At 36.0% G+C, this 14,018-nt stretch overlaps 1 protein-coding gene across 6 annotated transcripts in view; it reads left to right on the top strand.

The window, feature by feature from the left end:
* The window catches only part of LOC110958083 (transcription factor 4-like), a 313,148-nt gene that overhangs the window by 70,011 nt on the left and 229,119 nt on the right, over window positions 1-14,018 (top strand). For all 6 annotated transcript variants that reach the window (XM_051938852.1, XM_051938848.1, XM_051938849.1 and 3 more), the window contains 2 exons: window positions 5,181-5,236; window positions 6,573-6,648. In XM_051938852.1, the coding sequence (XP_051794812.1) occupies window positions 5,181-5,236; window positions 6,573-6,648 (132 nt within the window). The remainder of the gene's footprint in view (window positions 1-5,180; window positions 5,237-6,572; window positions 6,649-14,018) is intronic.

Here is a 14,018-nt window from a genome sequence, read left to right as displayed (position 1 = left end):
TTCTTGTTCTTCTTCTTCTTCTTCTCCTTACTCTTATTCTTCTTTGTCTTTTTGTTCTTTTTCTTCTTTTTCTTTTTCTTCTTCTTTTTCTTCTTCTTCTTCTCCTTACTCTTATTCTTCTTTTTCTTTTTGTTCTTCTCCTTTTTCTTCTTCTTCTTTCTTGTTGTTGTTGTTGTTGTTCTTCTTCTTCTTCTCCTTACTCTTATTCTTCTTTTTTGTTCTTCTCCTTTTTCTTCTTCTTCTTTCTTGTTGTTGTTGTTGTTCTTCTTCTTCTCCTTACTCTTATTCTTGTTTTTCTTTGTCTTCTTCTTGTTCTTTTTCTTCTTCTCCTCCTTATTCTCACTCTCATTCTTCTTCTTCTTCTTCAAAATCCAAATACGACTGGATGTATGGTGTAGCACATCCAGGTATTTCTGGTGTACTGCTTTTAAAACACTATATATTGGTACATAGTAAATCCTTTTCGTGCTTACTATATAGTATAGAGGTACTGGTATTACAACAGAACCACTGGTTTCACCAAAGGGAGCCAAAAACCCCAGAACAGAACAATAAACTTCACCTTCTGGTCGTATTTGTTCTTCTAAAGCACTGGAGCATCGTTTGTTTCATAGAATGTCTAATATCAGATTTTACTTGAACTTTTCTGCAGTTTTAGATTATTTGTCCTGTTTCTGCCTCATATTTCTGCAGTAGTTCTACTTCTTCTCCCCCGGTTCACTCATATTTCAAACTGGCCAATCAGGTTACAGCTCCATTAGGAAGTCAACAGCAGCTATGTGAGATTTTCTGAAGCTTTTTCCAACCACAAGGCCTCAATCTACAGTTTTCTGTCCATTTATCAATACTAAACATCTAAAATGAGCCAAACATTTGCTCTTCCTTCTTAATTCTTTTAAATTTCATCACACATCCCATCATCCAATCAGACTAAAGACCCCTCCTCCCCTTCCTCCACATATAAGAGGGTGTTTTGATTCTACTTCCTGTTTGAGCTCCAGAACAACATGGCTGCCACCAGGACACAAACTCTGACAGGTGATGACTTCTAAACACCTTTTTAGAGGCTTTTTGCTTAAATCAAAACAGGAAACTGAAGTTTAAAAGCAGAATTCTGCCTGGAGCTGCTGGAATCTAAAGGATGAGGGGTTTGTGTACATTTTTTTGCATAAAATTCCATTCAAGGAAAATAAATGTTCACAGTAAAAATCTTTTTTTTTTTTCTGAATGATAGTTGTTTTCTTTGGCAATGCACGACGCTGAAATTAAGATGTTTGCTGTTTTAAAATCCAAAATACCAACATTGTAATTGTTTTACAGATATTTGCCGTTACTTGAAAGAAAACTTTTGCATGTCAACGACTGAAAAATGGTAAATAATGTAAAATCAGTTAGACATTCACTGTAAGAAAAATAAAGTTAAAATATTAGTACTTTTACAAACTTGCTCTTTAACAATGTGCGACTATAAACAGTTTTTACTGAATTTACGCCCACTAAAAGCGTATTTTACAGATTTTTTTGGTTAATTTTCCAGTTTTTTATACTACTATTTATGTTTTTGCTGATTAATGAGAATTTTCTTTTATTTCACTGAATATTTTTTGGATTATTTTCTCACTACATTAACTGTTAGACACACAAAATGTTAGACACAAGTTTGCAAACGCCTTACAGCTGAAATTTCATCCTTCTATTTAAATTGAATGCACTGCGGACACCAAATGACGCAGAAAACACATGAGAACAGATGATTTTTGACCGTTTACGTGCAGAATAATCTTGATTTTTGTGTTTTCCAGCAGCTTGGGGAGCGTCTGGGCGGCGACTCCAGGCCTGTTTTTGTCCTCACATGGTCTAACTGTATTAATAGGAGTCTGTTTTGTGTCAGGCGGCTCTAATAGGATCAGTGTGAGAGACATGGGGCTGTCTGTCAGTCTAAGTTCATTAACTGATGATAGATAACCTGCGCTGGCTGCTCTAGCGTCGCTGTGGAGCTCTCTCCACGGCGTTTCCCTGCTTGTGTGTAAATTCTCCCCTCTTGTTGTAATTTATAGCCTCAATCGGAGGCCTTATCAGGTGCAGGACACATGGACGCCTCCTTCTTCTCCTCCACAGCTTTCAGCTCCTTCCTCTTCCTCCTCCTCTTCCTCGTACTTTTCAATAACACAGGGATGCTCTCTTTAATTGCTGGACTCTTCACCTGCACTCCTGCCTCAATCCAAAGCAAACTTTTCCACTTTTAATCCATTTTCACCTCTTTCCTGAGGGGAAAAAGTGGAAAAATATGGTGCAAGAGCTGCAGGTTTCAGTAAATATTGATCAACTACATCTGAAAACAGCTCTTTAGTGATTCATGATCAGAATCTAAACTCTGTCGTCTTTTTGTGGTTCCTAAAATCCACTGCATCAAAGTCTAAATCTAACTCATCAGATGTGTTCTCTGGTGAAGTCTGTGTTCTCATAATCTAATAAATCAAGTGTATTTCCAGCTAATTTCCCCACATGTGATCCCTAAATTCAACTAAAATCTGTCGTGTAAATATTTTATTCTAAGTACGTGTTCCTCTGTTGAACTGAAAAAAAATCTGTGTTTTTGTGGATTTACACAGTAAATACAGCAGATTATTGATGAGTATATCATTTACAGTTATGGTCTCTATTATTATTATTATTATTATTATTATCTTTATTATTATTATTATTTCATTTTGGTACCCAGAGAAAAATCAAAATCTCTCTCCTTTTATAGCATTTAATGGTTAAAAAAATGCAATTTTTATTTTATTTAATCATCAAAAACTATATTACATTTGCTTTTATTTGAAAAAAAAAAGAAAAGGAATTTAAAAAAAATTATAAAATAATTGTAGAATATTTTTTTGAAAAAATGACATTTTTTAACAGACTTCCCTTGTTCTTGTTTTTTTAATTAAAGATGTTTTAAAAAAATATTAATATTAATTAAATCTGAGATCTAAAATCTATTTACATGTTAAGTGTTTTTTAAGTGTTTTTGATTCTTATTTATTTATTCGTTTATTCATTTTACAGTCAAGTAAAGCCTTTATTTATTTCACTTTTTTTTGACAGAGAAAAAGATTTTTATCCATCAAATAAATAATTTAAGTCTTTTGTGTGTTTTGTGCTTTTTTAATTAAATATTTTTTAATTTCAATTTTTATTTTCTTTACAATCAACATGTCAGTATTTTTTTTCTATAATTTAATAAAATCAAAGACAAAAGGAAACAGTTTCATGTTTAACTGGTTTTTGTGTGTTTTGACCTTTTAAAAATATTGCTGGCTATTTTTTAAATAATCAACATATAAAATATTTTTTATTTTTTCTATAATTTAATAAAATCAAAGAAAAACTATTAATTTGCATTTAAAAACGTTTTAAAATGCATTTTGGTCTTTTATTCATTTATTTTACAGTCAACATGTAAAAGAAAAATATTTTTTTAATTGTAATTTAACAAAAGCACAGAAAAATGCTATGAATTTACCTTTTAATTTTTTAAAATATATTTTGACCAATTTTTTTTACAGTCAACATGTGAACAATTTTTATTTTTTATGTAATGTAATTAAACAAGTATTAATTTACATGTTTTGTTTTTAAAAAGTTTTTATTTAACCTTTTAAGTGTCAACATGTAAATATATTTTTTCCAATAATTTAATAAAACCACAAAAACTTATTTGCATGTTTTACTTATTATGGTAATTATTTTTTAAGAAGAAAAGTATAAATATATTTATTTTATATACATCATATATTTCTTCCCTTTGATTTTATAAAATCACATTTTAAAAAAATATTTTCATGTTAACTGTTTTTTTAAATGTGTTTTGGTCTCTTTAAAAATAAAAGCTTTTTTATTTTTTTTTTCATTTTTCACAGCCAACATGTAAATTTTAATTTATTGTTCCTGTCATTTACAAGATATTTTTGTAGCTGAACAAAAACAGAGAGAATCCGTTTGATCATCAGGTGTTTGTTTAATCATTCAGTCACTCTTAAATGCAGTTTATCCTTAAATCCCATTTACCATCAGCTGCTTTTATTCTGGTAATATCTCTTAAACCTTCATAAGTTTCATTCTTTTCTGCTCCGTTCTACCAGAACGTCGCCCAGAGGTACTTTTTCTTTTCTGTCCTTCGCTCCAAAGAGCAGCTTTTGGGAAGTGAACCGGTTTATTGTGAGATAATCTGACGCTCCAAACGAGTCAACGGTGAATGAAGCTGCTGGCTGCACACGGTGGCACAATGGAGGCCCATTGAAGGGAGATTTGTTCGTCACAATGCCGAGTGTGTCGCCGTTTGTGTGTCGATGCTGCTCGTTTTCATGCGACCCGGATGAACCGATCTACCTGTCATCCACCAAATACCTCATTTAACGTTGTTTTTGTTGGTTTTTGTTGATTTTTCCAACAAATCTTCACTTTTAAATGACCTGGCGGGCTGTAAAAATGCTTAAATTAAGGTTTTTCTGGCTAAAGTTGGGGGGAAATGGTGAAAATAGAGCATGCATGATCCCCAGAGGATGAACCCTGCTGACTTTGATGGCCCAATTTGCATAAAATTGTTGTTTTTTCAGTTGAATTTCCATAAAATGAGGTGTTTTCATAATGAATTGCACCAGTTTCGTTGACTTTTCCTCCTGGTCACCTGACTTTCTGACCCCGATCCAGGATTAGAGGTTTAAAGGGGCTTTAAATTCCACATTAAAGACCCGACAATCATGATCAACGACATGTAGAATGGAGATCTGATGATTATAGACGCAGTACAGCAATAAATTACGTGTCAGTCCGTGTTTATGGTGAAATCTATTGATTATGTCAGAGATTAAAGTGCAGATCTTGTTGTTTAGGAGATGTTTAGTGTGGAAAATGCAAGTGATGATAATTAAAAATAGAAGTCCGTGTTTGAAAACATCATTTCTAATCCAGTGGATGTGCTTTGGTGCAGTTGTTTCAATATATTTAATGCATTTAAAGTGCAGATTTTTCCATTTTCTGTTGGCTGTGTTCACCTTCACTTTATCTTTGAAGCTTTCTGCTCAACCTTTAACACCTTTTTGGATTAAAAACACTTTAAACTGCCATTACTGCTCTGTAATTTGTTGTTTTTTTTGGTCATTTAAATAATAATCTCTCTCCTTTTTACTCAGATATGGAGGAGAGGTCGAGTGCAGCATCATGGGCGAGTGGAAGTCGTTCTTCTAAGGTAACAAACCACTGATTTTTATTAATACTTCTGTTAAATATGCTACTTTTTAGCACCTTTAATAAGCTTTACCAGCAATAAAAATGCTGCTGTTCCTGCTGGTGGTGCTGCTTTTACAGAGACTTAAATCGGGACGTTTTTACGTCCTCCTGAGCTCTAAAGAGCCTTAAATTGTCGCCATCATCGTCCTTAAGACCCCACTTTAAACTCTAAACACAGAACCTCGTCCTGTGAACTCTGAGCAACAACAGTGTTTAAACTGTTCATCACAATCTTTAGAATTATTTCAAGTGTCCTTATTTGTTGGATATGAGCCTGTAAGTGGCTCCTATATTTAAAACATCTAAATTTAAGAAAAATCAACTAAACTGGAACAAACACACCAACAAATCTGAATGTTTTAGGGCCTTCTGTGGTATTTTGTTTAAATTTGAAGCCATAAAGTGAAAATGAAGAGTTTTAATGATTTCTGCATCTTCAAATCTCAAAAAAACGTCAAAAACTGAGCCGATTTGTTGATTTGACACGACTAAATGTAAGACAAATCAACCAAATGGGAGCAAAACCCCAGCGAACCAAAGTTTTAAAGGCATTTTGTGATATTTTGTTTAAATTTGAAGCAGTAAAATGTGTTTTAATGATTTCTGCACCTTCAGATCTCAAAAAAAACATCAAAAACTGAGCCGATTTGTTGATTTAAAACAACTAAATGTAAGACAAATCAACCAAATGGAAACAAAATACCAACGAGCCAAAGTTTTCAGGGCATTTTGTGGTATTTTGTTTAAATTTGAGGCAGTAAAATGAAGCTAAAATGTGTTTTAGTGATTTCTGCATCTTCAAATCTCAAAAAAATGTCAAAAACTGAGCTGATTTGTGACTTTAACACAATTAAATGGAAGATAAATCAACCAAACAGGAACAAACACCAATGAACCAAAGTTTTTCAGGGAATTTTGTGGTATTTTGTTTAAAATTAAATGTGTTTTAATGATTCTTGCATCTTCAAATCTCAAGAAGATGTCAGCAATCTGAATGATTTGTTGATTTAAAATGACAAATCCAAGAAAAATGAACTAAAGGGGAACAGAAACACCAACAAATCAGTTTTTTAGGGCCTTTAGTGCTATTTTGTTTAAATTTGAAGCAGTAATATGTGTTTTAATGATTCCTGCATCTTCAAATCTCAAGAAAACGTCAACAAACTAACTGATTTATAATGACTGAATGTAAGAAAAATCAACTGGACGGGAACAAAAGCACCAAACAGATCAGAGTCTTCAGGGTCTTTTGTGGTATTATCTTTAATAACTCCTCTTCCTGTGTGTATCTGCAGAGTTACGCTGATGGATCTCAGTACATGGCGTCACACGACAGCCTCTCGCCTCCGTACGCTAACTCCAGGCTAGCAGGTAGGAAATGCTGCTGCTGTTCTTTAAAGCTCTGCCGCTTTGTTGGGTTTTTGTCTGTTTGTTCTGCGTCTGCTGGAGGAGGCAGGTCATCTGGCATCACTTCCTGCCTCCATCCTCCATCGCCTTCTTCACGTCTTTCTCTTGGCCGCCGTGTGGAAAAACGCCAGGCAGCGTGTGCTCATTTACCCATGATGCTCTCTGCCTCTGGCTCTCTCTGCGATGTGGCGCCAGTTGTGAGCAAATGGCCACTGACACAGATAATCTGACACACACACACACACACACACACACACACACACACACACACACACACACACACACACACACACACACACGTAATCACCACAACACACACTGAGCTTAATTACCTTTGACTGAAAGCATCAAATATGGACGATGTTCTGACTCTACCTGCTCGCTTTCTGCCTCCTGCTCTTCCTCACGTTTGTTTTCTACTGAGTTCAGACTTTCTTTTGGGAAACATCACATCTTAAAGCTTCCATTTGAGTTCATTTTTATCCATTATCCCCCATTTTTTCAGCGTTACAGTCATCCAAAGTGTTTTTACGCGTTCTTGATGGCAACTTGCTGTCAGATTTCCACTTTCTCACTTCTGTCTTTTTTTTTTCACCACAAAAATGAAAGTCAGACCTTTAATTTCATTGTTTTATGTGAATGTCTACATGCACAATAATCTATATTTACACACATATACAAATATCTAATTTTAAACAACACAAAGCGCGTCTCAGTGGTGATATTTGACTATAGAACATTTATTTTTACTGAGCTCAGTCTTTCTTTTGGGGAGCATTCGATTTCAGACCTTCTGTTTGAGTTACTTTTTGTCCATTATCCTCATTTTTTCAGTGTTATAGTGATTCACAATGCATTTGACATGTTCTAGATGGCAACTTGCTGTCAAATTTTCACTTTTTTGAGCATTTTAGGGATTTTTTGTGTTTCCACAGTGTATATTTAGCACCATTATCCTCCTGCATTGACTTAATATTCAGGGCTGTATCTAAATAGTCCCAATTAAGTTGAAATAGTTTGTTTTATTTTGAATTTAAAGCACTGCAGAAACAAAAATGATAGAAAAACACTCCAGAAAAATCTGTTTTTAACCATTTACATGCACAATAGTCTTCATTTACACACAAACACGAGCAAATATCTCACTTTAAACAACACAAAGAGCGTCTGAGTGGTGATACTCGACTACAATACATCTGTTTTTACTGAGTTTGGACGTTTTTGGGGGAAATATTAGATCTTAAAGAATCCATTTGAATGACTTTCTATCCATTATCCTCCGTTTTATCAACATTGCAGTAATTCAGTCTTTTTACATGTTCTAAAGAACAACTTTTTTAATGATATTTTTCAGTTTTTACAGTGTATATTTAGGACTATTATCTTGCTGCATTGTATAATAAACACAGTATTCAGGGCTGTATCTAAATAGTCCCCATTAAGCTGAAATAGTTTGTTTTATTTTCAATTTTAGGCACTGCAAAACCAAAAATGATAGGAAAACACTTTAGAAAAGCCTGTTTTTAACTGTTTACATGCACAATAATCTTCATTTACACACAAACACAAACAAATATCCCATTTTAAACAACACACAGAGCATCTCAGTGGTGATACTTGACGACAATACATCGGATTTTACTGAGACTGGTCTTTCTTTTGGGAAACATTAGAGCTTAAACCTTTCATTTGAGGTAAAATTAGTGTGATTCATGTAGTTTTGGTGTTTTTTATATGCATACTTAAGAAGACAGCATTAAACTATACGGACGCTACAAAGCCTGCTGGTTGCTTTAACAGTCAATGAGCTGATGTTGGGTGATAACTCCTGATTTGTTGGCGGCATTGGCTCAGGTTGAAGTCGATCCTTTGTTCTTTCACTCCATCGTCAGGCTTTGTTTCGTTAAAACATGAAAAAAAATCTTCCCTGACCTGTTCCCACGAAGGTTAAAACACTCTGTTGTCTAAAACATCTCAGTGGAACTCAAAACTCTGAAACAAAACCATAAAAATCAAGCCTGGCTCTTGAAAAAGCTCGATTTTTAGACTGAAAAACAACCTGGTTTCACGAGGATGATGCATATTAGACAGCATATTGGGTTAGTGATTGATGTTTTTTAGCTATTTATTCTAAAATTAACCTAAATCTGGTTGTGAAAGCTAAAAAAAACAACCCAAAGAAATGTGAAACTTGGGAGTTGTGGTTCCCTTGCTGGAATGATCCATCGTGAGCGCAATGTGTTGTGACAGTGTTGTGATTATGGGATGTATCTGCAGAGGCAGCGGGCGAACAGACAATACAGAGTCAGAAATGGAAATATTGTATTGTTCATCTGGCGAACGGGAGCCGCAATTTACTGTGATAATGATAACGCTAAGAGACGGAGACAGCCGGGTTATGAACACACAGGTTTCTGGAAATCCTCTTTACCTGCGACTCTTCTGGTTTAACAGGACGAATTCTCCGTCAACCGCTAGCATCAGATTGTTCTCAGTGTTTGTTTTGGCTTTTCTGTCTTTGTGTGTCTTTGTCCTGGAGTGTTTCAGTGTAATTAATACTTCAGTTCTAACCATCAGAGCATGAACCAAACACACTTCTTTGCACAACTGAATAAGGAGTAAATATTAAATTTTTCTGTTGAAAACGTGATATCTTTGCTAACCAATTAAAAGCCGCTTAAGTGGTTGGTTGCTATGGCGTTGCTAATATATTATTCGATGGTTGTTAGGTGAAATTTTGGGTCTTCATTAAGATTTCACAAGACAGCTGGTTGCAGGAGATGTGGTAAGAAGCTGGAGTTGTTCTTGATTCACAGAAATTGAGTGTTTTTGGTCCTTTTTTGGCTTTAAAGTTGGTAAGGGTTTGGTTAATGGTTGCTTCATGGATGTATCAGGAGGACCTCCATCTGATCTAGTGGTTCTCTGTGGTACTGTGACGTACGTTGGGGGGCACATCATGTCAGCAAATGCAACTCTTTTTGCCCCCATGATCTTCCTGATAATTTTTATTTCAGCTGATTATTTTTATGCCATCTTGGATTCTGGTTGGTGTAAGATTTGGTGGCAGCAGTTGGTGAAGTTGCAGATTGCAGCTAACGCCCTTATTTTTAGCTTTCCAGATATGTAGAGAAACCTACAGCAGTTAACCTCGAAAGCGAGTAAAAAGGGAACATCCTGCACCATTAAAGCACTGTTTTTACTTTTAGTTGTATTTGTGTAGCCGGGTAGCCAACAAACATTTCGTGAAACGTATTCATTTGGGTCATCCAGGATTTGTTTTCAGGGGAGAAAAAATACAATATATACCAGATACAGAAGTTTTTGAGCTGCCATGAAAAGCAGCTTTGTTTAACTTGGGTGAGACAAATGCCAATTTCTATGTAAAATTTAATTCACATCCACCATACAGACCAACCTCCAATGTTCTGTTCCTTATTTATCTGTAACTGAGTATAAGTGGCTGGCAGCTATGCTCATGTGTTTGATTTTTCTAATAATAGGAAATGAGTAATTTGATTTGAAGATGAATATTTTAGATTGTCATCCTGGTAACCCAGAAAATGGAGGAGAAGCTTCAGACATGTAGTACCACCCTCGTATTTTAATCGAAAACACCACATTTTTCTGAATCTTAATCATTTTGTGTTTAAACTTAGCCTAACTTCAAGCATTTAAAAGTGTCCAACAAAGTGAGACATTTTCCTGAACCTGCACAGTTTTGGTGACTAAACCAAAGCAGAAAGTGACAAAGAACTGAAAGTAAATGATAGAAGCTCACTTCTGAGACCGATGGTGTGACGTCCATCATGGGGAACAAACCCTGGTCTTCAGGGTTTTATTGGTTTTTAAAGTACATTTCCCATCTTGTAACTTTGGAGCCTAAACTTAACCAAACTTCTAACATCTACAAAGTGTTAAACCAAGTGTGATGTTTTCCTGACGCTACACAGTTTTAGCGTCTGAACTGAACCAAAAAGTCACTGAAAACTGAAAATAAGCAACAACAGAAGGCGAAACTGAATTCTGAGACCGATGCTGTCACATCAATGGATTCAAACTCATAGTTTTATGTCTTTTAATTGGTTGCATTTACCGTCTAGAGACAGGTAATTTTGGTGGCTAAACCTGAACCAAGCATCTAACATGTAAAAGTGTCCAACAAAGCTGATATTTAACTAAACCTAAGTAGTTTTGGTGACTAAACCAAGCCAAGCGATCGAAAAGCAAAAGTAAATGACAGAAGGCGAAGCTCAATTCTGAGGCCAGTGGTGTCACATCCATCATGGGAAACGAACCCTTTCCCATCTTGCAAGTTTGGCTCCTAATTTAACTTCCTATCGCATCTAACATGTAAAAAGTGTTAAACTAAGCGTGACATTTTCCATACTGGAATAGTATTGTGTTTAAACCAAACCGAAAGTAAGCGACGGAAAATGAAACTGGATTCTGTGACCAATGGTGTCATATTAATGGGACGCAAGCCCATAGTTTTCTGTGTTTTAATTGGATGAATTTCCCATCAAGATGGCTCACTTTGGTGCCTAAACTTAACCAAACTTTTAACATGTAATAGTGTGATATTTTCCTAAACTTAACCAAACAGTTTTGAGTCTAAACCAAACCAGAAAATCGGAAAAACTCAAATTAAACGACAGAAAACTAAACTTATCTCTGAGACTGATGTTCTACTGGTTGAACGTCCAGCTGCCCGGCACATCATTTACGTTTCTATCACGACAACGTCACGTTTCTGAGAATTTCCTTGCATGTGTTTCTAAGTGAGCGGCGACTGTGAGAGGTGGCGGTGCAGTTCAGAGCGTGTCGTCTTCATTTGGCTGCACAGATGATGCCTGGACACGATGTTCATCACACTTACAGGCGTCACACGACTCGCGAGCGGCCGATTTATTGCACAACTTTGAGATTTTTGCAGCATCTAAAAACCCGCGAGCTTCGTCTCGTTCGACCCTTTGTTGGATTGTTCAGGTTGGAGATGCACCAGCGACGAAGAAGAAGAGGAAGAAGAAGAGACACTGGAGAGCTCAGCGAAGCGCCGTGGAACAGTGTGAAGGCAGCCTCCCGCTCTAACCTTGTCTGTCTTTCTTAACCCCCCCACCGACAGATTAGAGTGATGTTATGCTCCAGATAATCAGCGGAGGGATTAGTGTCATCTCAGCGACCCCGCTAGATTAATGTGCTGCCACATACACACACATGCACAGATCTCAGAAAATGTGTGTTTTATTTCTAAATGTGGATTCCAACATAAAAAATACCTACACACACTCAGCTTCTGCAGCAGTACAAACATGCATTCAAATGCATGTTTGTACTGCTGCAGACACTGCGTGTGTGTAGGTTTTGTTGATTATTTGTGGGTTTGTGGTGTGCGCAGGTTAGTGTGTCAGAGTGTGTGATGTAAGCCCCCGTTTGTGCTTTAATGTGGTGAAATGTGTGCAGACGAGTGCACTTGTAGGTTCGAGTTGCTTTTATTTTGTGTGTGTGTGCGGGCCGGTTGTCGCCTTTGTATCGGCTTTCATGTGTGTTTGTGCAGTGCGACTACCTGTGTGTAGCTGTGTTGCAGAGCAGGTGCACCACCCCGGTCCCCTCCTCCAACCCTCCGACACTGTAACTGTCACCTACATAGTAAATGAGAGGCTCGGCGGTTTCAGCCTGTAAGCACACCGTGTTCCGGTATAAATAAACGATCCGACGCCGCTTCGTTTTGGCTTCTGCCGTCACGTTCAGGCTGGATCTGGAGGTTGTCTTGTCGCAGTTTTTTGGGGGCAAAGCAGCAGTTTTTCACCTCTCAGATTGCTAAAGGTCTGATGCTTTCCAAGAGCGGCTTAACACTGAACCGTGGTTGTTTTTACTCACTGTTGGCTCATTTTTCCTGCAAAGCAGTCACAGAAACAGCACAACTGTGACTACAAGGAGAGGGAATTTATACATTTGTTCAACATAACACAGAATGTCAATCTATGAAAAACAGAAGTTGATTTCTTTCTATATTTCACAAAAATGGTTTAAAATCCTCCCATTAGCAATAATTTTCTAAATAAGTGGAGAAAAAAAGGTGGCTGTACATGCTCTAGACATCTTCTGCTTACATCTTTAAGTCACAGTTTTTGATTTTAAAATCATCTGCAAAGTCACAGAGTTTTGGTGAAATAACTGTTAAATACTGTCCCAAAAAACCCCAGCCGTAAATGACTTAGAAATTGTCCAACATGACTTGAAAGTGGTCCAAAATGACGAAAATCAGCTTAAAAAGACAGCAGATAGCCAGAAAATTCTTAAAAGTTGTCCTAAATGACAATAAAAACAGCTATAAATGACCTAGAAATTGTTCAAAATTACAAAAACTGCCTTAAAAAGACAACAAATTGCAAGAAATTACTTAAAAATTGCCCAAAATGACAAAAAAACTGCCTCTAATGACATAGAAATTGTCCAATATGACTTAAAAGTTTACGTAAATCACAAAAACAGCCTTAAAAGACAGCAGATAGCCAAAAATTACTTTAAAAATGTCCAAAATGACAAAAGGAAAATGCCTCTAATGACTTCCAAATTGTCCAACATGGTATCATCAATACTTAATAAAAGGTGGTTCTAAATGCTGATGTTGTTTCCAGTCACATTTTTAATTTTAAAATCACCTGCAAAGTCACTGAAGTTTTGGCATGCAGCTGAATCAAACAGGGTTTCTCAGTTGTACCAAATAGCGCAAAATTTTTATTTATTTTTTAACAGGATCTGGTGCGAAAAGTAAATTTTTTGTAACTTTCCTTTAAATTGAGATGTGCCAAATAAGGCAATTTTGATGAAATATTGTGATATTTAAGCTCTGACTCTGGGAAATTAAAACTTCCACTGATTTTGTTCTGTTTTTGTACAGTTTCTAGCAGGTACATGTTTTTTTTTTCTTTTTAGCTAGCATGCCTTTCAAATCTAAACCTGCCTCATTTACCCCCAAATCTGTAAATTAGGCAGGTTTTGGGGTTCAAAGAAGTAAAATTTGCCGTCAGCTACAAAGATCGATATCAGCTTCCTCCTCTATGCCTCGAGTATGTACTTTAGCCTAGCGTAGCACAAACATCAAAAGCAGCGCTAATCTGTTGTGCACCAATATAGCAAATGAAGCAAAATCAAGCTAATCTATAGCCATGCTAACAGCACATTAGCATGCTAAGATGCTTCACATGAAAAAGTATTTATTTTAGCAGCTAATGTTTTTCTATCTTTATGTAGCTGCTGTGCTAAGATTGACTTACAAAGTTAAATGCAAAATGCAGATTTCAATGTTAAAATTAAAAGTCTGACCTATCAAT

Source organism: Acanthochromis polyacanthus, chromosome 18 (assembly GCF_021347895.1).
Source record: "Acanthochromis polyacanthus isolate Apoly-LR-REF ecotype Palm Island chromosome 18, KAUST_Apoly_ChrSc, whole genome shotgun sequence".
Classification (NCBI taxonomy): Eukaryota; Metazoa; Chordata; class Actinopteri; family Pomacentridae; genus Acanthochromis; species Acanthochromis polyacanthus.
This window is presented reverse-complemented; position numbering and strand designations above follow the sequence as displayed.